Genomic DNA, 26,507 nt, shown 5'->3' on the forward strand with positions numbered 1-26,507 from the left:
TTTCTGTCAAGATTTTAACCCCAACCTTAAAAATGAAATAAACCCTTAAATCACAATGAAAATACTTCTGTTGTCACATTCATGAGTTAGTCAATTATTCAGTTTATCAATTCAACTTTATTTGTTTAGCACTTTTTACACAGATGACGAAACTAAACAAGCAAAGAGAAAAAACTATGATTAAAACTCAAAAACATTAAAAAAAAAAAAAAGATTTAACATGGTAATAAAATATGTTGTGTCCAGGGGATGGAGGGAGTTTATTGAAGTCTTCTTGGGCTCACATGGGAAATCATTTAAAATATAAACTTGATATTCAGTCTAAGGAAACTGGAAACTGCAGAGTGACAGAAGAATCAACAATATCTCCTGTTTTCTCCTTTAATGAGTCGACTCTTCTTGTGCTTTCAGACCAAAGAACTACAGACTCTTCACAACCTGTTCAAACTCTTGGTACAGGACCTCACCACACGGATCAAGAAGGTTTCTGTCTCATTTCTACTCTGAAGCTCACCTTCTCCTGCTCAAACTACTGACAAATGTTTCTGCTGCTCTAAAGTCTGGTCTCCAGAACTTCCTAAAAACTCTCAAAGTCTCTTCTGCTGCAGGTTGCTTTGTAGAACTGTTCCAGAAAACCTCACTAAACCACATGGAGGAGCCTCAAGATAGTCGTCCAAATGAAACCATACAAAAACCAAACTAGCATAACCCAAACGCTAAAGTCTCCTACAGCCTACCAGAGAACCTCTGAGAACAGAGAATCAGGACAGGAACTCTTACCTTCTGGACAACCAACATTGGTTCACAAACAAGAATACAGAATGTGTCTGACCAAAAACCTCTGAAGACTCACTACAGCCAAGATAAAGACACAACTCAGCTGTACCAAACCCACTAATCACTGCACACATTAACACCATGTGCTAACTGTGGCTAAAGAACCACATTTACCAAGACAACTATCCAGTACAAAGCCCTAAAACACAGCAAGAAACACATTAAAGCCTATTTTACTGCTGGAAGCTGCAAGCCAACGCCTAAAGAACATACTAAAGCAATGGAGCCAAACCCAGTTCACTGGTGGAGAGAAGCAGAGGAAATGTTTGTCTGCAGCTAAATAAAGCAGGAAGACACCGAGCTGCTCAGGTGTTCCTGATAACACCAAGCAGCCACCTGGACAGCCAATAGGAACACAGCTTCCTGGAAGTCCAGAGGGCTGGGTTAGTCAAGGAAATTTAATTTAAATTTGAAGCAGAAAGTTACCAAAGAAAGTTGAAAGCCACCTTCTGATCCCTGAAATCTCTGAGTTTTCACACAAAGAACGCCTGAACATGTCAAACTGGTTCCATAGTAGAACCATCATTGTAAAAACGTCATAGTATGGTGTGTTGCTCAAAAAACATTAGGACCCGGCTGTCAGGGGACAAACATGTAAGAAACATGAGAACAGAGAGAACCCAACCAGTAGGTCACAGTTTATCATCCCCCAGTCATCTCCTGAAGTCCATATGGTGAGAGTTCATTTACCAGAGGATGCTTATAATCATGCTGATGTGGTCTGTACTCTACAGTATTTTAGTGACTCAATAAATGCCTAAATTGTTTTTTTTAAATGCTTTTTAGTTTTTAATAAACATTTAACAGCCTATATGTAATCAATAAATGGCCTTTGCCTATCTTAAGAAAAATTCACTCAGAACTCTGATATGTTAACAGTACTAAATAAATCAATAAATACATGCATAAACACATAAATAAGTTAATACATTAACTGTGTTAAGATAAGACTTAGATTTTTTTAAAAAAAGTTGTTTATGTTTTTGCAGAATCCAGTATTGCTCACTGGTTGGTCATTACATTTTATTAGTTTGATTTCACTGTTTAAAATGATGCCACCTCTTTTCAGACAGAACCTGTGATAATAAAACAATACAAAATTTTTAGTTCCGTGTTAATAAAGCACTTAAAGCTTTAAGTATGGCTAAATGCTTTTTTCAGAATTAAATATATCACTCCTTAGGTGGTAGTGGCCCCAAGTTCAGTAAAGTTGGAAAGATATTCACAGATTCGGACTTCCAGCATCAATAACTAGTTAGATATAGGTTGTCAAAACATAAACGGTGCCTCTTTCCCATTGTTGCAAGGCAGACAATGTGCTACAAGCCCAGTTTTATCAAAAGTAGCTGTCTTTCAAGCTACAGGAATAACATTGGTGTCTATGGAGTGAACAGGGTCCGTCTGCAATTTGCAAAATCACTGCAACAGTAAAGAGAGACAAATATTCAATAACTTCACTCTTATACATTGTAGTGTCACTAAAATCACTGCAGCCTTCAACTGGCTCCTGTTGACAAAGTGTTTTAACAGAAATGTAAATGCTGTAATTTGATTCTTTTAATGAACCATGTAACTTGAATGGATGTGATGCTGGTGTGACCACAGTGCACACGTCTGATGTTGCTCACAGTGGTCCAAGGGACGCTCAGGGAGTTTGTGTGTTTGCTCAGACTCAGGAAAAATTACAGGGAACATTGTTTGGGACTCAAGCAGTTCCTTCTTTTACTCACTATCTCCCCAGCCTTAGAAAAAAAAAACCTGTTCACACGGCACAGATGAGGCTGAGGTACACAGGAAATGTTTGGCTTCATTGTACAAGTTTGGGTAAACAATTTTGTGGGTTGCCCAGTAAGCCAGTGGGTCTGCCGTTCTTTCTACAATTGCATTCGCTGTGGCGCTTTGCATTTACCAGGCTCTACTTGCGTCTTCGTCTAATAGGCTCCACAGTTGAACTGAAAAATATTGAAGATCATCATCATCATCACCAGAAATGTCAGTCATTCCCTATTCAGAAGAGAAAAAGAATACCTGTGGAAGGTGCTGCTGGTGGTGGAGGACGAGGCTGTGGTGGTGCTTGTGACATAGATGACTGCTGCTTGGTATTCTTTATGTTAATTGTTGTGCATTCTGTTATTAAACGTTCTTTCACACTGGCTGCCACTCTGATTGGTGAATCCAAAAGTTTTGAACTGCAGAGCCACAAGTGTAGCAACAGTCAGCGGTTAAAGTGCTCTGAAATGACGGTTAGGACGTGGATGACTGAACGAGTTTTTATTGTTTTCTGAGTGACTATTTTAAACAACGTGGTCTCAGTTTGTTCCGATGTATTTTAGCAAATCCAGCTAATGCTGTGCTGCGTGTTGTTCTGATGGGAGGCTGCTGAGGGTCTGAGTGTTTCTGAGAACAAACCCGAGTTAAGCTCGAAGTTCTGCTCTGGATCTGTTCCACTGAACACACAAACTAACACACAACACAGCAGTGGACGTGCTTCTATGGTGTGGGTTTTCTTGGTGAGACAATAAATAGTTTTGTGACTCGTTCTTAACCAGGAAGCCTGTGTTAAGTTGTGATTATCCCCAGTTGACATGGACGTGATTCCTGAACAATCACCAGGTGTTAAACACCTGACAGGATGACAGTGATCTATATGGATGAAGCAGAATGCTTGTTGAGCTGATTGGTAGCACAATGAGTAAAACGGTGGTCTCGTAACTTTATCGTTGGATTACGTGGGTTCGAATCCTCTCACCTACTTGAAAAATACGTGTTTTTATTTCGGCCCGCACATTTCTTTTTACTGTCTGTAGATGATATTTACATGGATATAGACTTTATTAAGCAGTGATGCCGACGTTTTTCGGCGAGGTCTTCTTTATCTGGTATCTTTATTTCACGTAAATCCAGGTCTGATCGTGACGAATCTGCGGACGAAACATCTGGAGACGGAAACTGTCGCCAGTTAACCTGATCACCAGTTAAACTGGAACACCGGAGTTTTGTATGTGGTTTTACTGCTGTGTTGATGTTGTGTTTTTTCATTATGCGCTGTATGGGTCCTGATAAAAAAGGACACGTCAGATGACGCTCTGAAGAAGACTGCAGTTGCAGTTGAAACATGTCAGTTAAGGTAAAACCATCTTATCTTTGATTTGTCGGTGTAAAAGAAATAACGTTATCCTATGATAGTCAACGACAAAATGAACATCATCCAAATATTCTTCCTTAATAGTTCCTACTTTAGTTTGTTTGGCTTGTCAGTTCAGGTGGTCAGGATTAGTACACAGATGTGGAAATGAATGTAAATTTAAATGATTTCTAGGTCTTGACAAGTTGTAAAATATTGTTTAGTTCCAGATACCTACGACTAAATGTTTTGTGCTTGTGTAGATACACTGTGATCTGTAAGTTGTAATACATAAACAATAAACTAGAGGCATAATATTGTTAAAATTTCACCTATTTTTCTTAAGAGATTTCAGGTTGTTTGTAATGTTTTGTAAAAAGATAATTCATTAAATGCAAACATTTTCAGAATGAACTTTTCTGCACTAAAACAAAGGGAAAAATTTGGAGTTCACTGAAATAAACAAAGGTAAGACTCAATAGAGATTCTAGTTGTAATTATCAATTAATGTGAATATATAAATGAGGTTTCCCGCATTACTCCTATTGAATATAAAATAATCAGAGTATTCCTCAGTTATGACTGAGGGCATACAGATGTTTCATTTGACAAAAACTGACAAGAGTTTACAATTAGATCACAACCATTGTCTTTGAGTAACCATATCCAGCTTCAATAACAACAGCGATTATGTGTTTGTTTGCCTTCTAGGCCTGGATTTGTATGAAAGTGACATTATGAAAGTAAGCAGCCAGTTTCATTAATTTTCTTGTCATTTTGATGCTGAAGAGTACTGTTTCTATTAAATGTATGCCTCTTTTTCACTGAAGGAAATTGAGACACAAACAAGAGCTGCTAGGAATGCCATTTTGAATGCAAAACAGTTGTGGGACAACCCTGTTCCTTATGTATTAGACAGCAACCTTGGTGAGTGATTGTCAAAAGAGTCTTTCCTTTCATCACAGTTTATAAATTACTGAGGCATGAATAAATTACTAGACAGAACATGGTGAAAAATACTAATTATGACTCTGTTCATGAACATAGATATGAATGCTAAAAGGGTGATACTGCAGGCCTTTGAACATTTCCATTTGAAGTCATGTATTGATTTCAAGCCCAGACAGACTGAGAAATGCTACCTTTCAGTCAGAAAGAATCCAGGGTAATTTAATTTTGTTCCTTTTCTTATCAAACATAATGTATTAGGCTTTGACAGTGAGAATCTAATCCTCTATCTGAAGATGTTATATTCTGTTATCCTTTTAATGTGCCACTCTTTTGCACTCTGCAGGTGTTACTCCTATGTTTCAAGGATTATTAAAAGTGGTCAAGTTGTTTCCATTGGTGAGTGATGTGATCATCTTGGTATAGTAGAACATGAGTTGCTCCATGTTTTGGGTTTATATCACAAACAATCAAGATATGACAGGGATGACTACATAACTATGTGGAAAAACATCAAAGACGGTACAATAACATCTTTTAAAGCATCTCTCAAATATAGCTTTTCTCACAATAATTAAAATCATATTAGATTACCTTATACCTAAAGTTAATTGTTTTTGTTTCTTAGCCTTTTTTCCAAAGTCAAATATGAAGAATCAGTGTGTAGAATTTAAAGACATCTATTACCAGAAATAAAATATAGTGTTCAGGATGTTGTTTTCATATTTTCTCTCAGAACAGTCTAACAAAGTAAGAACTTCATGCAGTTTTATTGTTTCTGTTAAATACAGATCTTGAAACTTTTAAATAAGAAATGTCACCAATTGTTTCCTTTGCAACTGCTTGGATGCACTGGGATATCTTGCCCTTGATTTCTATGTGTTTCAATACTTAAATAGTCTTTAGCTACACAACAAAGTTACTTCTGAATTTTAAAATAATACATGAACAAATTGCGTACCGCTACAATGCACGATGTGTATAAATCTGTGTCTATTTTACAGGATTCAAGGAAATTTTTCAGAAATCAACTCCTACATCAAGCACATTTAATGCACCATATGATTATTTATCACTGATGCACTATGGTAAAAACTTCTTCTCTAAAAACATGGAAAACACAATTGTCACAAAGCTACCTCAGTATCAAGACAAAATTGGCCAGTGGATGGAAATGAGCCCCACTGACATATATAAGTTGAATCACCTTTATAATTGCAGTAAGTTTTCACTGCTCTTGAAAAGTCCACTGTACATACATTATTTCAAAATGTTTGCTTGAATTATGGAATATAATTATGTGTGATCTTTTTACATGACCACAGATAAATCGGTTTCTTTTATGGAGCTCTGTGATTTTTCCAGCGTTGATATCTGTAGAATGAGGTTTTGTAATCAAGGTTTGACCAAAGGTTGGAGGAGAATGAGTGCTGCTGATGGAGGTCCCCATACTGACCACACTAACCTGAACAAAACAGGAGGTGGGGCCTGACTGACTTTCACAAAAATCTGTCTTAACATTTGAGCTAAAATTAAAAGCATCACAAGATTTACAATAATGGCTAATTGAAATTTGTTGAAACTCCAAAGGTTACTTCATGCATGCGAGCACAACTTCAGGTGCTTCAAGGAGACTCAGCCTGGCTGGAGACCAAGAAGTTAAGTCCAACTAGAGAGTGCCATGTTCAGTGTCTCCAGTTCTACTTTTATCATAGCGGAAGCCCTTTAGATCAGCTAAATATCTGGATCCGAGAGTTCCAGGATGACAGGGACTCTACAGGAAACCTTTGCTTTATAGGTCAGATTATAGATGAGGAAAACAGACAGGAGGCGGGAAATCTGCAAAAAATTAAAGTTTACAGCCAAGATAGTGGCTCTGTGAGGCTGCATTTAGGAAAAGTGGTGCTTTGGGCTTACTTCAGCATGCTGACATGTTCACAGTGACAGTACCAGCATGCTGATTTTAGCAGGTTTGTCATGTTGACCATCTTAGTTTAGCATTTTAGCCAGCTTACATTTGCTAGCACTAAAAACTAAGTACAGACGCAAATGATAGGAATGCCACTGATGAGACAGATATTTAGAAACAGAATGTTGAAATAAATAATACATTTACCTAGTGGTAGGAAAAGTTTGATATATCAGATGTTACTAACAGACCTGGGAATGCCTGTACCAAATTTCAAGGCAGTACACCTGGTAGTTGATGTTTTACTTAAACCCACAAATGCTCATCACAAACTTTGTCTTTTGAGCACCTTTAACAAGTTTTCAAAATGTCATGGCTGCCATTCCAATAGTTCTTGAGATATTTTAGTCTGAACCAAAGTGGTGGAGAGACTGACAACTGACATTAACATTCAAAAAGACTTGCCAGTGGTGTAGCTTAAAATAAAAAAATTGAAAATGACAAGAAACAAAATACACAAACAGCAAACGGTAAATATCGTTTTTCCCTTCAGGTTATCCAACCTATGAATGGCAGTTTCACAACGCTCCCCTGAATGCGACCAATCCTTTCCAGGCAGTATTTGAGGTGCGTAACGGATATCAAGACTCTTCAGGAGGTTTGTCCATGGATGACATCGATCTACCTGAGGCTGAGTGTCCTCACAATGTCTGGCAGATTAAGGACTTTGAGAGGCTTTTAACAACCACCGACTACAACAGTTATTTGCTCAGCCCTCAGGTATATTCTAGAGAAGGTTTTGCTTATCAAATGTTAATTGCTCTGCGAGAAACATTTTTCGGAGTTAGCTTTCGTTTAGTGTCAGGTGACTATGATTCAGCACTGGAATAGCCTTGCCCATGGAGACAGCTGACCTTCATCATGCTCGACAAAAACCCACATACCCAAAAACAGATGTCCAAACAGGTCACTGTGACCACTGATCCTTCATCCAGTGAGTCTCAAGAATGGATATGCCAATTGTCTATTGTGCATGATAAGCAATCTATGAATACATCTATTAGTCATGCTGTCACCAACAATCTATGCAGAGATATGTTTTCTGTTTTTCTGCAGTTGCCTTTGACAACCCTCATATAGTCGGAAGACAAATTATAAGGAATAAAGAATCATTATACGTGAATCCAGCCAAGGGGGTGAAATTGTTTCTCTCTCTGGAGCAAATCTGAAGCCAAGACTTCCTAAAGGGGGACTCGGCTGTCTTCCTTTTCTCAGTGTCAGGTAAGCAATTTTGCAGCATCTTCAGCACATTTAATAGTAAGTGAACCTTTTATGCTGTATTGAAAAATCATAGTGTTCGCAAATTGTATCTTTTTTATCTATCTGTTACTTTATTTATTATTTTTGCATTAAGGTTAAACCTATTGTATCTATTAGCTAAGGGTATTTTTGTTGAATATCTACAGTTTTCTTAAAAGTGTCTTTGAATTAATATTCATTTCCTCTAGATATTTCCAGTCTGCAGCATCAGAGCTCTGTGCCTTGTCCAAAATTTCCTGTAGGTAAATTTACAACCACTCATGGAAATATGTATGACAAAGGCCCATATGACACAAGGTTAGTTCAAAAAATATTTTATTACTTAAGCTGTTAATTTCTGAGCTAAATTTTTTCTGCTACCTAAATCTGAAACCTTCAGTATATTCAACTTTAACGTGGAAACCCTTTGATTCTTTAGGTCAGGCGGATGACTGACACAATAATACACATTTAGGAATGGCCATTCTTTCATCCCTCATTCAACAGGACCCCCATCCTCCATTTTCATGTTCTACTATTCTGCCAACTGCTGTATGTGATCCACACAAAACAATGCTAATAAAGAGTTCTAACGTATGTTTGGTTTGTCTGTGCGTGATGCTGGCTAGGCATAAGTGTGCATAATATTTCCATAGTCTGCTGCATTCACAAATGCCTTGTGAAATCTCCACAGTTTGTTGTAGACAATGTTCTCTAACACTGTGGATTTTTATGCAATCATTTCTATGTCTTGCACGGTTTTTTGTTCTATCTGTCACAAAATCAAACAACGATGAAGTACAGTGCAGCATAATGAAAACCATGTAATAAATCATTTAACATAGAAAAAGGAAACATGAGCTCAGAATCTAAATCTGAAGGCAGCCTCGACCAGAACTCATTATATTTTCTTACACTACTGGACACTAGAGACAAAAAACATCTTCCTAAATGCATGCACTATGCTCACTGTGTTCACAAAAAGGAATTTATCTGGTGCTCCACTGATGAGAAACACTCACCCAAAATAATATTCCTGGTTTCTTTTAAAATCCTATATAGAGAATATATACATATATTTATATTATGTATTTGTATAAGTATATTATGCATTTTTTAAGGCCTGACATGAGCAACCAAGGTATTTTGTAATTGTTTTTGACATCACTGGTTCCCAGAGAGTAGTTCTACTGGCTAATGATGTATTCCTCTCATCATCTGAGGGCTCCTGCTCTCATCTTTGATTTGAATGCATATTTAAAATGGTATCTTATTTAGTAAATACTGACCCGAAGGGGGTGAATACTTATGCAATCACTTATTTAACATTTAATATTTTTTTAATTACTTGACATAACTTTGAAGAAACCTGTTTTCACTTTGACAAGAAAGTTTTCTTTTTGAAATCCTTGTAAAGACGAAAAACAAAATCGACCATGATTCAGTATTGAAAAGCGATAAAAGGGAAAAACGTTCAAGTGGAGTACATACTTTGTTTGTTGTTGTTGACATGTTTGGACAAGCAAACTTGTTTTAATCCTTTTTAAAACAGTGACTACACACACACAGACACACACACACACACACACACACACACACACACACACACACACACACACACACACACATATATATATACTGTATGTGATTGGTCAAGGCAGCAATAAGAGCTGCAGCAAATGGGTCAATCTCATCTAAACACAGACTTAGACTCTTTTTTTTAAATCTGCCACTGAATGGTAAAATGAACCACTTTATTTTCAGGCATCCTCCAAGTAAATTTCATCAAGTAAAAATCTGAGCTATAGCACCAGTGATCAGTACAGAATGTTTAGCATCAATTAACTTGTTTAGACAGTCAGAGTTCTGTTTGTTGTGAAGATTAAATTACACTGCAACATACACAATAGTTGACAAGTTATTGGGGCTAGTTCTCTAATGCTTGTGAAAAAAAGATTTTAAAAATACTGATCAAGACAAACGTTTAACACTTCAGACAGGAAGGCACAGTTTGTGCCGTGAGACAATTTGAATTCTAATTGTCGCTATATAAATAAAATTGAGTTGAATTGAAACCTTTAATTCAGGATGTGATTTTTTATTTAATGGAAATAAATTAGGACTGTCAGCAACTGAACTTCTGGACAGTGTTCAGGACCAAATAGCATTAGGACCTGAGAAAGTCTGAACTGAAGGCGAACTGACTTTTCTCTGACAGTAACAGAATTGCATAAGATCCTTTGTGCTCATGTCAGAAGTCTCATAACAGGTACAAACAAAGCATCAATGACAAGACAAGATTTTCATCTTAACAATGAAACCAAAATAGCAGTTCTTCAGATATTTGACATACCTTCTAACAATAACACGTCACACATGACTGTGATTCCCTGTTATGTCATACTTTACCGGTAGCTTAAAACTCTCCCATCACAGCCGTAGCTGCTCATCTGCAGTTGAGGAACAGACAGGCAGTGTGGCAGAAGGTAAACACAGTGACTTTTTCTAAGAACATCAACAGAATGTTCTAATTGAGTTGAAAAATTAGCTTGATTGCAGTGTATCTGCCTTTGATTTTTTTTCTTTTTTAATGGTTTTCATTTAATCTCTGTTGGTTTAAATTTAGTCTAACGCCCAGCATGAGGATGAAAGGCTGCATTTTTCTCATGATGAACTTGGCACTTTCATCAGCATTCTCCATCAACTCAGTAAGGCTTTATATCTTATTGTTTTGTTAAGTTATGATGTATTTCAGTATTTCATTGATTTTCAGCTTTTTTAAACAATAGTATACTAAGATGACTTTAGCCAAATCTAGTCTCAAGAAATGTTTTTAATACAATAAAACACATTAATTCTGATTGAAACTTGGATTTTAAATTGTAACATTTGAAATTATACAGACTCATAAGCACAGACATCTAACATTTGACTTTAAACTTCAAATTGAACTATTTCGAATTTAAGATATACTTTTAGACCATCCAGTGCAGAAGTACTGAGTGCTCCCCAAAAAACACCAAAAAAGATACAGAGTTTTTTCTTATTGGCATCATTATATATATTGGTGTAATTAAATTGTTTTTTGTTTTATTGCAGAATGAACCAGAGACAGTGGGTAAGTTTATTATTCCAATGAAATTAATTTCACGAAAATATCATAATTTTGTTATTTTTTTTATTCATTAATGTTACTTTCTAATGAAGTATTTCATCTGTTCTTGTAGAAATTGGTGAAGACAAGGACATTACAGAAGTAAACAAGGGTAAAGTTAAACATCTACAATAAATCTACTTAGCAATGAGATCACTTTGTCAGCTTCTCTGTAATTAAAATTATTAGTTGTTGATTTCCTTGTTAAAAACGCTCACTTTATATGTTTTATCTTAGATTTGCATGAAGATGATATTCTGGAGGTGAGTTTTGTCTATATATATATATATATATATATATATATATATATATATATATATATATATATATATATATATATATATATATATATATATATATATATATATATATATATATATATATAAATATATAAAAGTAAAATATGTATATATTATGCATGTATTTTTGTGTGTCACCCAATACATGTCTTATATACCTTAGTTCCTAAGTACACACAGGGGTGCTACTACTTCTGAGTACAGACGGTGGATGTCGCCAATTCCATATGTCTTGGGAAATGACCTCGGTAAATACACTTTGAAAAGCAAATAGAAATGATGATAATATTTATATTTGTTGAGAGCACACCTTTGGACTTATTCTTCAAGTGTTTGCATTATGTGGAGAAGTTAGTGAATGCTGCAAACCAGCAAGTACAGTTGAGCAAATGCCAATTAACTGGAGGTTGTTGCCACACAATTGGAAAGATAAAACAACAGCACATTAAGATATCTGACAGATATACTGTAATTTTGCACCATTCACTTGTGGGAAACACCCCATGTCTCCACTTTAGCATCTAGAAGGAGTTTGTGAGAACACTGCTTTGCAGGATTATGAATAAACAAAAATAGTACATCTATCAATTGAATAGCCTAACATTTCTCTGTTTATCTCTATCACCCCATTCTCATGAACAACTGAAGAGATGAATGCTAAAGGAGTCATCCTGAGAGCCTTTGACCAGTTCAGGTTGAAGTCATGCATTGACTTCAAACCGAGGGACTCTGAAAGCAATTACATTTCTGTAAAAAAGCTAAGTGGGTATGTATTGTCTTTTTTAATTTGGTGATTTAAAATGTCCTACTTAGATTTAAACAATTAATGAAAAATTTACCTTCAGCCACTTTGGTGATTAATTAATAATGCAAAAATATCGAAGATGAAGATGGAAATCATCTTTCATGTTAATCACAACTTTTCTTTGGCTCTATGACTGTTTGGGAGTCTTCTTTAGGGATTGTGAAAATTGTGAAGGTTATGCCTTTTAACCATTTTCTGGTAATTTAGGGTTCTACATATGCTTTAATAAATAAAGCCTTTGGTCAGATAAATGACATTGAAGTATAAATGTAATTGGTACTGATCATGGCTGTTTTTCCAATTTAGGTGTTCTTCATTTGTTGGGCGAGTACAAAGCCGTGAACAGGTTCTCTCCATCGGGAGATACTGTGATCAAATATCCACTGTTGAACATGAGTTTCTCCATGCTCTTGGATTCTACCATGAACAGTCCAGATATGACAGAGACAAATTTGTGACGATTGTATCAGAAAACATTATAAAAGGTTTGATTAATAATTATAATTTACACCATCATCATGTCTTCTACTTTACATTAAAATATGTATCTTACACATGTTTTGTTGTGGTGTGTGACATAAATGTATCCACCACTTAGCAATTACTGAATTAAAAGCAGGATAATCCAACAGTATTTACAATTTAACCAATCAATCTTCAAAGTTATGTAGAACTCATTTTGTATAATCTGTTTGATCTAATATTGTCAACTAATGTTTAGTGAATTGTTCTTGGACCATTTATGCTAATCTCCAGATTTAACACTGAAGTATACACTAACTGATTTTTTGTTCTATATCTAGGTTTTGAGAGAAATTTCAATAAAGTTAGCATTGAAAGCATGACCACCCATGGGACCCCATACGACTACGAGTCAGTCATGCACTATAGCAAAAATGCATTCACCAATGGAAATGGGTCGACAATCATCACCAAAGACCCAAAATTCCAGAATGTGATTGGTCAAAGACTGGAAATGAGTCCAAGCGATGTTCAGGAGCTGAACCTTCTCTACAAATGCAGTAAGTGTTTGAATGTTAGGAGAACCAACAGCCATTTTTAATCTGGTCATGTATTTCAGTTTGTATCACCATAAACACGATGTCCTATTTACTGAAAAAAGGAGAATTGTTTTTATTGTCACAGTCATATATTTTCACGAGTTTTCATGTAATTTTTAGAGACACAATTTTACTATTGTAAGCCCAGGAACCTTTGTAGGAACTTAACTTCTATTTTAACCAGAGGTATCAGGGTCTAAATACATCACTGCCTTTTAAAATATCCAGTAATCCAGTTATCCTGATCTGGCAACCTGATCAAAAGGAGGACATGGTTTCAAATTGCATTTAAGGTTTGAAGCAACTTTAAACAATTAACACTTCTTTGTTAAGCTTAGGTCACTGTCAGGGCTAACATTAACCAATACTGACAGCTGCTAGGTGACGAGATCCAGACAGCATCTGTCAGACATTGCTCAATGACCCAGCCATCTACCCCAGGCTCTCACCCAAAGCTTTCTGCTGTGCTATCATTGCATTGTCATCTTTAGTTAGGAAAAATGCAAACACAGGTTAACTGAAATGTCTGAACAAACAACCAGTGCTGTAGTGTCTCAGCGCCCTAATTTACCCCACCTTTAAAAGTATATGAACATGTGACTGTAATAGGGATCTGTGTCAGTCAACAAAAATACACACAACAGAAGAATATCTAGCGCTATGCCGCATTTCTTCATATCAGAAACAAGTAACATCTCATCGTTCTTTAGAGATGCATCTATACTTGTATGAGTTACACACAGGTTGCAATTAGTGGAGAAGGAAAGGCTTTTAACTAACAGCAGCAATATAGTGTAGTCTTGAAGATGATATAGATAAGATTCAAATGGATTAGTACAGTTAAAAACTTGTGCTTGCATTGCAGCTATATCAGCCATTGAGTGATTTATCTCCAACATACATAAAAAAACAGAGAAGTTACACATTTTGATTTGATGAGTCAGTAAATAAGCCTCTGCCTATGTCTATGCTCTACTTTCACCTCTACAGACTCAACCGTTGCCTTTAAGATGAACTGTGGCTTTTCTAAAGGGACCGTGTGTGAAATGAATCAGTGTTCACAGAGTGGCAATGGCTGGGAAATGGTAACACAGGTTGATGGGGGTCCAAGCTCTGACCACACCAGTCTCCCCAGTGGAAGTAATGAAAATGGTAAGAATTTTTGATGTTCTTAAAATTTTGAACTTGGTTATTTAAGTAATTCCCCATCCTTTTATCTGTCACTTCTTATTACCTTTCAGCTTCTATCAATGTAAATGCTGATGATAAATTGTGTTTTTAAGATTATTTGTAGATATGACATTTGAAGGCTGACTGTGACAATATTTTGGGTAACCAACAGGTGAAGGTCCAGGTTACTTCATGCATGTTAGCACAGCGTCAGGTAAGAAGGGAGACTCAGCTTGGCTGGAGACCAAGATGATAAGTCCCAAAAGGGATTGCCCTGTCCAGTGTCTTCAGTTCTACTATTACCACAGTGGAAGTGAATCAGATGTACTTAACATTTGGATGAGAGAATTTCAAGATGAACAGGACAACAAAGGAACCCTCCGCCTCATGGGACAGATCACTGGTAATGTGAGACTATAATTATCCGCTATCATGCACTTTATTGGTATTAAAGACTAATTAACTGTGAATGTTAGTTAGTAGTGCAGTGTTGTCATCAAAATAATTCTCCCTCCAGGTCCAAAAACATCTCACTGGAAGCTCCACCACGTTTCTCTAAATGCCACAAAGCACTTCCAGGTGGAGTTCGAGGTTCACAAAGGAGAAGGAAGCTCTTCAGGTGGCTTCTCAATCGATGACATCAGTCTGTCTGAGCTCGAGTGTCCACATTTAACCTTGCAGATTGATGATTTTGAGGAACTTTTGAAGACTAGTAAATTCGGAACCTTTGTATACAGTCCACGGCAGTACTCCAGCGAGGGCTACGCCTACCGGGTAGCGATCAGGCTCACCAGAACATATTTTGGAATGTATGTGCAACTCTTGTCTGGTGACTATGATGACCAGCTGAAGTGGCCCTGCCCACAAAGGCAAGTGACTTTTCAAATGCTGGATCAGAACCCAGAAGTGCAGTTGCAGATGTCAAAGCAAAGGAGTATCACCACCGATGCAACTCTGACCAGCTCCTCTGGTAAGTTTCAAAGAACATCAAGAAATCCTTTTAAAAAATTACTCTGCTAATTATACTTTATGTTGTGAATGCCTTCTGTAAACAGGTACCTTCATTTGGGACAATCCTCGCAAGATTGGAACACAAATTAAAGATGAGAATAATGAGCTAATGTTTGCTGGACCTCTGATGGGCAGAAGCTATTTTGCGTCTTTGGAAGAAATTAAGTCCAGAAACTTCCTTAAAGGAAAGAGTGCCATTTTCATCTCCAGTTTCCAAGGCAAGGCAGTTGTTTTTAATGTTAAATCTTATGACTGGAATTGGAAATTTACAACAAAATACTTAAAAAAATTTAAATCACTTTACAACGAATTGGAAATACTGTTGTATAACATTACTGCAACTTTCCTCTTTGAATAGATCTCACGCCTCTAGTTGATGGAAGTGCTCTACCATGTCCTCAAGCAAGACCAGTAAAGATTACATATCCTCCCACAAATAAGGACGAAGGTCCATGTTCATCACGGTAAGACAATGCGTTCAATCAGTGAAGTACAGTCATATACATTATACAGCATCACTGAAACAACTTTTTAACCAACTTTTAAAACAGAATTTGCACTGCACTGAAATTATATTTTAATTTTCTTGTCAAATAACACTATGATTTTTACAGGATCTCACCCACCACCCTTCCACCTCCGAAAACAACCGATGACTGGTATTGCCATTTACTCACACATTTTACATTTACAGAAATTTGTTCACTAAAACATCTTCTCATTTTAAAGGGAAACATTTAAAAACATAGATGTAGTATTTTTCACTCAATTTAAAGTTTAATCTTATCAAATAATGTCATGATGTTTGCAGGATCTTAACTACCACACCTCCACCTCCTAAAATAACCGATGACAGGTATTCCCATTTACTTACACTGGTTACATTTCCAGACATATTTTCACTAAAGCATCTTCACAGTTTAGAAGAAGCTTTAAAAAGATGCAGAGATTTTTTCATTCTTGTCAAATGATGATATGATTTTTACAGGATCTCAGCCACCACCCTTCCACCTCGTCAAACAACTGATGATAACAGGTATTCAAGTTTGCTGACACATTTTACACTTTCAGGAATATTTTTTGAGTGTAAAAACTGTGAAAACACCCATTTGGCGCTGTTGATAGTAGTCAGCTAGTCCTATAAATAGGTGTGTATTGTTCCTTGTGAGTTTTAAGATAGAAAAAAATTGCATTGTTAAGAATGCTGCAATAATGAAATATATATTGAAGTTGGAAAATGTATGCAGACAAAACTGGCTATTTAGCTGTATACGCTAGATATAACTGTATGCTAAGATACATATTAAGAGCCCTCACCTGGAAGTTTACAAGGCACATTTGGATAGAATTTGGAGCAGCTTGCAGACTACACCAAAATAATGTGGCCCTATAAATCACAACAGGCCTCATAGAATCTATAATATGATGATTTTGTGGGTTGTTTTTTTTTTTCAAAATTGGATGAGGTTATGATCAAGAGTCCACTGTTTTCATTTAATCTATGATTTTGTTTCTGCTACAGCATTTTTGGCTTTTCTCCCGGTATGGTGGCCTCTCCAGTCCTCATTCTCCTGCTAGCACTGATGGTTTTGCTACCTTGATATGCATCTCCCATCCACATCTCATGTCTTTACATGTACACTTTGCTAGTTCCTTTTAGACATTTGTTTATGTTGTTTTCTAAATGCAATTAAAAGAGGTCATTATTTATCTGGGCTACATGGATTTACTATAAGACAGGGAAATTCAGAGCTTTCCGTTGTGACTGACTCACAGTCGTACTTTGCTTAAATACTTAAAAATGTCATGTTATGCTACGATGATTTAGTTATGGTAGTGGGACCGTATGTTTGTTAAATTATCAATAATGAATCATTTTTGAAATCATTCAATGTAATGTCGTATTTTCTCTATCTTTGAAGCAAATAATAAACAAAACTGCATCAATATCTTTTGTGTCTGCTTTGAGAAGACTAAAAATAAATATATAAACAATAATGTGTATATTATATGTATATTTAATGCAACTTTAAGGTCAATATTTTTGTGTGGTGACCATGGAAATACTTCATTCTTTGAATTATGAGCAATCCAGCTTCCAGAAAACAGTTGTTGTACACAGTATCTCCCATCGCAGCCAATAAAGCTTGTAACTCCTTCAGAGAAGTCATAGGTGTCTTGGTGGCCTCCCTCACTAGTCTCTTTCTTGAATGGTCACCAGATTTTTGAGTCTTACGGGCCTGCTGTATGCAGACTTACATGTGTCATATTAAACTGCTCTCCAAGGAGTACTCAGTGACTTGGATATTGTCTTGTATCCATCCCAACTTATGCTTTTCAATAACCTTTATAGAGAATTGCTTGGGGTGTTTTTTTGTCTTCATGGTATAGTCATAACACATAAGATGATCTTCATAGTGTAGTTACAGCCAGGAGTACAGACTCACCACTGACCAAGGACCTTCAAGATGCAGTTTTCGTTCAAATACAACACAGCAATGAACGTGTTATTATAGATACATTCACTGCATTTAGATCTCCATTCCACTAATTGTGTGACTTCTAGCACCATTTGGCTGCCCCTCTGTTGAATTAGGCGAGTAATTTTAAAAGGGTGAACATTTGTGCAATCGCATATTTTACATTTTATATTTTCAAACAATTAACACATTTTTTATTGGCTCCGTATTTGTCAGTATTTGGATTATCTATTGCAAGTTGGCTAATCATAAACTCCTGAATCAAGATGAGACTGCTGGTTAGTTCCCATCCATAACTATCATGCAAATTTTTGAGGCCCAGTCCTGACAAGAATTCATATACTTATATTATTCATTTGTGTTACAGAAAGTGTGGAGAAAATACTACTGCACTGCATTAGAGGTAGTGTTGTTGAGGTTGTTCATGAATGAATGAATGCGTATTTCACCATTCAATGCACAGAAACATTAGCATTCCCTATACCCTGCGGCCTACCTCATCTGGACTGCATATTTGTCGTTTCTGCTTTATAATTTGGTGATGTTTGAGGTCATAGCTTATGTGATACTACATGTACTTTGTGTGATGGGTGGAAAGAAAGTATTAGAATTAAATCAGCATCTCTCTGATGCCTGAACAAAGACCGTCTATTTACAGGTTCACTGTGAGATGGCTTTGTTAAAGATGATGTCCACATCCCAGGCCCAGTTTTTCCATAAACAATCACCACATCCAGTAGTACAAAAAGTAATCACATTTATTTTAATCCATACATGATCACCATATATTATGTCTCACCACTTACTTTGATTTTCACATCACATGTTCTCATGCATCACCTGATGCCCTCTGATAAACATCTCTCTAGCCTCTGGGTATATCCAATACACCATGAAGGAAAGACATTTGTGCTACAGTATGTAGGCATGGCTTGGCCAGTCCTGGCTCCTTGGTAGTTGTCTTTCTGTCTGCCCCAGAAAGAGAGTCTCTGAATCCAATTTCTAAAACTTAGTCCAGGTTCCTGTGTTGTCTCTGTGCCAGTCCAAGCTGTGGCCTGCGAGCTGGTTCCACGTAGCCCCTGCACCTCTAGCCAATGGTGACTCCAAAGCCACACTGGAACTTGTTCTTGCGGTGATTGAGGAAAGCCCCTAGGGCCAGTGTAAGAGGCAGCGGCACCAGTTTTTTCTCAATGGTTGCTCCAACAACCCAATTGCTGTCAACTGTGCCTGCAGAGAGGAAAGGGGGGAAAAGCAGTATTCTTTAAAATAAAGAAATTCTGTATTTATTTTGCAATCTTCATAGTTACTTAACCCATGTGGCTATAGGTGCATTCATGCTGTATGTATTTACCTTTAAAGAGCAAGTTAGCTTTGGGGAGGTCCAACTGGTAACCAAAGGATGTTGTAGTGTCTTGCATCCTTGTGCTGGCTTCAAATTCAACTCCTATCTGCAACTGTAAAAGACAAAAGTTAAAGAACAGATTCCAGTGTTAAAGAATAGGGAAAACACCATAGGGTTGATGGTGCAAAAATCAATTCCACTGTTAAGCTGGAGCTTGTATGTGTGGCAGTCTGAGTTACACATATGAAGTGGAGATCATCACCACATTTGTCTTTCCCTTTAAAGTTCAGTACAAACGGGAAGACAACCACAACAACCACAAAAAATGTTCCAATGTAAATCTAAGGGCCATGTAAGTATTGACCTAAAGATCCCCTAACCCATGACTGTATAAACCCTGATTTTAGCCTTCTTCTAAACAGAAATCTAGTTGTGGGAGGCTTGATGAATGGCAGAAGTTAATTTTAACACCTTTTACGTTATATCTCTAAGTCTATAACAACCACAAAACACAAGAAAATAGATTTTCACAATATGGGACCTTTAATTCAAACTTGAAAAATGTGAGTCCGTCCTGTAAGCTGGAATGTTGAAGTTGAATAAAAAGAATGGATTTGAGTCGTACACTGAAATGCATCCACATACACACATACTGATGTTAGGTACCTGGTCATTTGCTTTGTGATAGTATGTAGCATGAGCTCCTGCTCCTCCCAAAGTCACTGTAGCAACAAAGTTGTCACCTGAGGAGAAAAAAATACACTTTTAAATCCCCATCAAACTACAGGAGAGTGAATAAAAAGGTCATTTGTGACAACTGATAATTCTGAAACTTTGTAGACACTTATTAAATGCTGAACTTAATGATAAACAACACTGTAAAATATATAAATCTGACCACCACGTAGTCTTGTGGTTCGCAGTATTAAAAAGCTCAGGGTGGATTTTACCTGTGTACCTGCCCAGGAGGGAGGTGACTGTTCCTTCCTCCCCTGGTCTCCTGTGATACACCAGCTCTCCACCCAGAGCCAGAGCCGGTGTGATGGACTGGAGATAGTGAGCCACCAAAATGCCTGGAGGACAGCAGAACAGCAACATCCACTACATAAACAGAGTATATCCATGCGAGTAGGACTTCTGTTTGTTTTCTGTCTTGGTCTTGAATAGGCTTTTTGGTGATTCAAAAAATTTCACAAAATTCTCTATTCTTTGTGGGATTATCGTGCCTTATATAACTTTGTTTATTAACCAGTGTTCCTTTATTGTAGAAGTTTAGAATAGTCCACATACATATATCAGTAGATGTAACTTAGTATGCTGTAGTGGAAAAGCACTGAGTGTCTGGGACTGTGTGAATATTTGGTTTCAGAGATCAACAAGGGCAGTATCTCATGTTGAAGACTACACAACCTGGACCCGCTCAACAGTTCAGGGGAAGGGTTACCCCCACCCTGAGGTGAGAAGGAGAACAAGGAGCGTGGTCACGAGCTGTGCATGAGCGGACACAGGATGAGAGAAGAAGCCAATCAGAGAGAGAGAAGACACCAAAAAAGCTTGCATGATTTTGTAGTAGTATATAAGTCTGGGTCAAGGTGGAACTAGGCGTAGTCAGACTTCATGAACTGACAGTGTCTCTGTTGCTGTTACGGAAAGAAGTCTGGACCCAGAATTCTGTTCTGTTATATTCACTCTTCTGCTAAATAAACATTTACAGTAAAATCTAATTATCTTCTCCTATTGCTTCATTCAACGAACGCGCAGGAGCTATCTCACACATAGTCTATTTTGCTGGTAGACTGGGATTGAGCTCCAACATCTTACAGAAATGTGTCAGTGGTACCAGGGACTGAAAACAGCTACAAAATGTTGGCACTGGCAATACTGTGCCAGATTCAGACTACTAACAAAAAACTGTTTTTCTATAAAATATCAAAATAGAGAAAACCAGTGGTGCTGGCATTTTCCAGATGACTAAGTGAACAACTACACAGAGCTTCTTGTGTCCCACCAACATTCAATGTCTGGCAAGCCAGTCAGAGACCATTAATACAAATGACAACAGTGGACTATACACTGCTGCTGATGCAGAGCTAAGATTGTATTCATTCACAGCTGCACGGACAGAGAATTCTAGGCTCATTAACAGGTGTAATAATAGTGTAAAGTGTTCAGTTCTTGGTATGCATTTGATAAAGTCAAGTAAATGCATTAGTTAGGATAATAAACATGTTAATATTTACATAATACTAGTTATAATTTTAGACTTGCTGTATACCTGGCTTACATTATTAATCACTGTGATATTGAATAGAGGATGACTTTGTTGAATTATGTTTTTTTTTTTAGAAACAAATATGGTTTATTATTCCCTAGTAGACACTATGTGCACATGAGCTATACTAACAAACCTGTAGTTGATCTGTAGGTTGGAAAGCATTCATGTGTGAACTACAGGCGCCCCCTTGCTGTATTTTTTGGTAAGGTCTGGAAATGTCTAGTTAGTTATAACAGGTCAGACTTCAGCTTCGTGAACTCATACAGCTTACTGATTATTCCTGTCTCTTATAGACCACTCATTATTCAAATCACAATCAAGCAGTTAAGTACAGCTGTAAACAAAAGTTTACATACACTTGTAAAGACCATGCATATCATGGCAGTCTTCAGTTTCCAATGACACTGACAGCTTTTAATTTTGTACGATGGAATCATTAAAACCTATGTGTGTTTGGTTCTTTCATAGATTCATTCAATTTTCTTAGTACCATGACCTCTGAACCTCTCATGGGTGATTATGATGGACTACAGCTGCTGACTACTCTGAGCCAATTTAAATAGGACCCATCTGATACACTTACCAGACTAAGCCACAATCACTACAATAAAATCTAAGAAGTTCAACACAGGTAACATCTGAGGATGCGAATCATTGACAAGTCAGGAAAGTCACTTTGAGCCATTCCAAAGCAGCTACAGACCCCAAAATCATCTGTACAAACAACTTTAAGTATAAAGTGCAGGCACAGTTGTGTCACAACAAGAAAGAAAATGCAAACCATTACCTGCTGCTGAGAGGCAATTGGTAAACATGATCAAGAATCAAGCAATTATCACCAAATAGCAGATCTGCTATGAATTACAAGCTGCTGGAACACAGGTGTCAATGCCCACAGTCGAGTATGTTTTACATCGCTATGAGCTAAGAAGCTGCCGTGCAAAAAGGAAGCTCTTCCTCCAGAACCAGCACCTTCAGGCTCAGCTTAAGATTGCCGTTGATCACATGATCTAAAAAGGCCTTCTGGAGGACAGTTCTGTAGTCAGATGAAATAAAAATTTAGATATTTGCTCAAAATGACCAGAAACAGGTTTGGAGGAGAACGGTAAAGCAAGTGAGTGTTCAAACAATGACCCCAAACACACATCAAAAGGTGTAAAGAAATGGTTAAATTAGGTTAGAATTAAGGTTTTAGATTAGCCTTCCCAAAGTCTTCATTTATATCCCAGCAAGAACCTGTGGACTGTGCTAAAGAAACAGGAGTGAGTCTGACAACCAACTAATTTAGTTGAACTACATCAATTCCGTCAAAAATACAACGAGAAGCTTGTGGACAGCTACCAATATCCCTTAGCTGAGGTGAAAATGGTCAAAGGGACATTTAACCAATAATAGGAGTGCTGTATGCATCTTTTGACCCAGCACATTTTGTCATATTTCCAGAAGGCCTATAATAAATGTATGAAAGAGCCAAAATTCATTATGGTTTTTTGTGACAAAGACATATGCATTACAGTCATTCCATCATAGAAAATTAAGAGCTGTAGGATTCAGTGGAAACTCTAGACTGCTATGACATGCATGGTCTTTATGAGTGTAAGTAAACTGTATACAAAAACTTGTTTGTTTGAATGAAATTTGAATATTGTTCAAACTATCTAATAATTGGCAATGCCTGCTATGACTCTGACCCTGGACATTTCATGTTTAAGTAAGTGGCTCAATGGAGTGAGTACATCGCTCCCATCCTACTGTACCCACCACCTCCACACTTTAAAGGCCATAGACATTCAGTTTACCACGCTATACCACAAAGAAAGGATCCAAGTTCTGGCATATGCAAAGCTGTAAATAGTGCTGTATTTTTTTTCTGATTGACTAAAGAAATAATGGCTTCAGCTTTAACTGCATAAAATATCATCTGGCATTTTATATGTGGCATACTTTTCCAATAAAGCACTATATCCTGATAGCAGAAAAAAAAACTATTATGTTGATTTCATAATTAATACCCAGCCATATACAGTAGTTATGTCCTGCTGATGCTCTCACTCTACCTAACACCTTTACTGTTCTTATGATGTGTTAATAAAAATTACCAAAATACACAATTAAACTTCACCAGCAACATGAAATAACTTGACTAATCATACCAGATCCAACAAGTACATCTGGATTTCCTAAAGTCACAGCAGAGGTGAAGTCTTCACCACGATACTCCATGTCACACTGCCAGTTCACAAACTTATGTTGCTGAGTCTACAAAACAAAACAAAACAAAACAAAAAAGATAAAAACATCCAAAAATTTAAAGACAGTGTAAAGGATACTTAAAATAGTGGAAAATAAACTCTAAAAGTCCTCATTTGAAAGGCTGATCCCTTTACGTGTCTATGTACCTGGATGGCTATTTTGGAGCGCACAGCAGTTGTCAGCTGGTGAATGACTTGTGCATTCAGACTGCCAGTGTTGTCCATATCACCAACCATGACTGGGAATGACTAGGGAAAACAAAAACACCAGTTTGAGTGTTTAAGTAATGGGGACGACTGCATTAACAAGCAATCAAAAACAATGTCATCGAGCTTTGGGCTGTATGGCTTCCTAAACCATCAATCGACATGTTGTGTGGCTGGCTATATATAGCTCATGTACGCCTTGTGAGTCAAAGTGTAACTGAAATACATTTTGCAGTTTTGAGCTGCAATGAATACAAAACAGGTTGTTCATCCAGGCCTAAGTAAACTAAACAATCATATAACTACAGTATTGTTCTCGCTTTTGTGCATGTGGGTTCTTTCAGTTAGCTTCCACTGACATATACCATACAAAAACACAGCACTTTTGAAGTCTATTTTATCATCCCAAAAAATTGACAACAATGTCTGGAAAACTTGCAGTTTTAAATCATTGATGAACACACAAACAAACCCTATATTCAGCTGTAAAATTAGGTGAAATTAAGTGATGTATCCATTCATAAAGTAAAGCATAGACAGCTCTAAAAAAAAGAGGGAGAGAGAGACATCATACAAGGTTCTGTCATGATCAGGAAGATTTACAGCCCAAAGTTCCAAATGTCAGCATCATTTCAGGAGTTTAATAAAGCCAATAGAAAATGGTCATTACCTCTGCTGGTCCAGTCTGTTTACTGCCTACATAGGTAGCACCAAATCGATAACCAGAATCACCCAGAGTGCTGAGGGTAACAGTATGGCTGACCTGGAAGTGGTTACTCAGGCCCTTGTTGACCACTAACCGCACTCCTTCCATCTGCAGAGGGAAGACCTCTAAAACAGAAAAAGGGCGATGAATGACCTATGTCACTCAGCATCAGACAGTAACAATGTCATGTATATTACTATACTATAACTGTTGAATAAATATGAAAAAAGTACATTAACAATCTACTAGATGCACATCTCAATATTTAACAGCTAATTTTCTAACCTTTACATTTGCGGTGGCATTCCTCATAAGTGCCTGGATTCGGGAGTGAGGAATCTGCATCTGCTGCCTGCTGGTCAGATCCAGATGATGGAGGGACGGAAGACACTGCGGGCATGGTGAACCCAGGAGGGACTGACACCAACCCTGGAACCCCTTGTCCACCTCCAGCTGCAGCTGAGGCCGGACTGGGGGAGGCGGCAGCCAACACACTGCCCATACTCTGAGACTGTAACAGACTAAGAGAGACAGACAATGCATGAATAACTTATTTCATAATTTATTGCATCATTGCTATTAATCATATTGATGCGTGTAACTGGTCGTCCATATACACACATATAAAAGGTGTATCTTTCGATAACCGGTAGTGTAATTTACAAACACCTAAACGACCTGTGATGTTTGATAGCGTACAGGTACCGACTGTTCACACAGTACATCCTGTGTACTTGAGTACAGCTAACTCTTAAAGTGTTAGCTCACTCACATGCATTCAGCTACCATCAACTTGGCTAGCTACAGTCAGTGCTGTGTCCTACTGTAGTGGCAGTAACTGTACACCAGGTTGGCTGTAGCTAAGGCCCAGTTGTAGTCTGATCCTCGACATACACATTAGATCACAACACATCCCGATAATTACAAGCGATATGTGCAACTTGTGGCTTGCTACAGAGGCAACATTTGGTGATGAGCCAGGGGCCAGCAAATCTCCGCTAACAGTATTTAACCTATGAAGGCTAATGCAAGCTAGCAAGGTTGGCTGGTTAGCTAGCGGGCTAGGTAGCCATGTGGAGACGACCACGAGATATGTTCGTCTAAACAGGGAAAACATATCAATTACAAATGCGATAGGTGCCAAAGTGATGGTATCTGCTGCCCTCTCTTATAAAGTTCTCCTGTAATTTCATGGTTTAGCTACTCACGTTGACGGTTTGGGTCCTGGGGTAGTTCAACACCGGTAAAGTTCACGACAACGTCCGTGACCGTAGTTGACAAGTGCACGCCCATTTTCCATGACTCGTCCGGGGATTGGCTAATGTTCATATCACTTCAACAACCATTGGCTGAGGTTACAGCTGGGATCGCACGCTCCTGGTGACGTATCGCAGAGCTCATTCGCTGAACATTCATTTAATTCAGGCTCTTACTGAATGACATTCCAAGGGTACGCCTAATTGGGGGCCGTACGGAACGGATACACAACAAAAATGTAAATGCTTCACGCCATATTAAAAACAATAATAATGAATAACATATTTCTATTTGGGTCAGTTTTTGAATAAGAATCGTACTTCCAGATCGAGGGTTCACACTATATTTCAAACGATATATGGTAAAAAGTT

General features: G+C 37.4%; 2 protein-coding genes and 1 pseudogene across 2 annotated transcripts; 2 read left to right on the top strand and 1 right to left on the bottom strand.

Annotated features, from left to right (window-relative positions):
* The first annotated feature begins 6,332 nt into the window (after positions 1-6,332).
* On the top strand, positions 6,333-8,001 carry LOC118469844 (meprin A subunit beta-like; annotated as a pseudogene).
* A 2,545-nt stretch (positions 8,002-10,546) lies between these two features.
* Positions 10,547-17,787, top strand: LOC111564199 (meprin A subunit beta-like). The gene is made up of 18 exons (XM_035945175.2): positions 10,547-10,603; positions 10,744-10,825; positions 11,217-11,235; positions 11,345-11,383; positions 11,509-11,534; positions 11,734-11,818; positions 12,219-12,336; positions 12,682-12,860; positions 13,179-13,397; positions 14,427-14,588; positions 14,779-15,009; positions 15,124-15,576; positions 15,662-15,835; positions 15,976-16,081; positions 16,232-16,276; positions 16,429-16,473; positions 16,606-16,653; positions 17,140-17,787. The coding sequence occupies exons 2-18, from the start codon at positions 10,757-10,759 to the stop codon at positions 17,216-17,218; spliced, it is 2,097 nt and encodes a 698-aa protein (XP_035801068.2). The 5' UTR covers positions 10,547-10,603; positions 10,744-10,756; the 3' UTR covers positions 17,219-17,787.
* A 1,050-nt stretch (positions 17,788-18,837) lies between these two features.
* Positions 18,838-26,177, bottom strand: tomm40 (translocase of outer mitochondrial membrane 40 homolog (yeast)). Its single transcript, XM_023263675.3, has 9 exons — positions 26,088-26,177; positions 25,165-25,400; positions 24,844-25,004; positions 24,114-24,215; positions 23,868-23,973; positions 20,390-20,512; positions 20,106-20,182; positions 19,449-19,551; positions 18,838-19,324 (listed from the first exon to the last, which is right to left on the bottom strand). Exons 2-9 carry the CDS (start codon positions 25,379-25,381, stop codon positions 19,185-19,187), a joined length of 1,029 nt encoding a protein of 342 aa, XP_023119443.2. The 5' UTR covers positions 25,382-25,400; positions 26,088-26,177; the 3' UTR covers positions 18,838-19,184.
* Between the last annotated feature and the right edge of the window lie 330 nt (positions 26,178-26,507).

This window comes from Amphiprion ocellaris, chromosome 9 (assembly GCF_022539595.1).
Source record: "Amphiprion ocellaris isolate individual 3 ecotype Okinawa chromosome 9, ASM2253959v1, whole genome shotgun sequence".
In the NCBI taxonomy this organism is placed as follows: Eukaryota; Metazoa; Chordata; class Actinopteri; family Pomacentridae; genus Amphiprion; species Amphiprion ocellaris.

Excerpts from the sequence above, each read along its gene's own strand:
- tomm40 (XM_023263675.3), bottom strand. The coding sequence starts at position 25,381 with ATGGGCAGTGTGTTGGCTGCCGCCTCCCCCAGTCCGGCCTCAGCTGCA. Across the intron at positions 24,216-24,843 it reads AACAGACTGGACCAGCAGAG|TCATTCCCAGTCATGGTTGG; the intron begins GTAATGACCATT and ends TGTTTTCCCTAG. Across the intron at positions 19,552-20,105 it reads ATCACAAAGCAAATGACCAG|TTGCAGATAGGAGTTGAATT; the intron begins GTACCTAACATC and ends TGTCTTTTACAG.
- LOC111564199 (XM_035945175.2), top strand. The coding sequence starts at position 10,757 with ATGAGGATGAAAGGCTGCATTTTTCTCATGATGAACTTGGCACTTTCA. Across the intron at positions 13,398-14,426 it reads GAACCTTCTCTACAAATGCA|ACTCAACCGTTGCCTTTAAG; the intron begins GTAAGTGTTTGA and ends TCACCTCTACAG. Across the intron at positions 16,082-16,231 it reads GAAGGTCCATGTTCATCACG|GATCTCACCCACCACCCTTC; the intron begins GTAAGACAATGC and ends TGATTTTTACAG.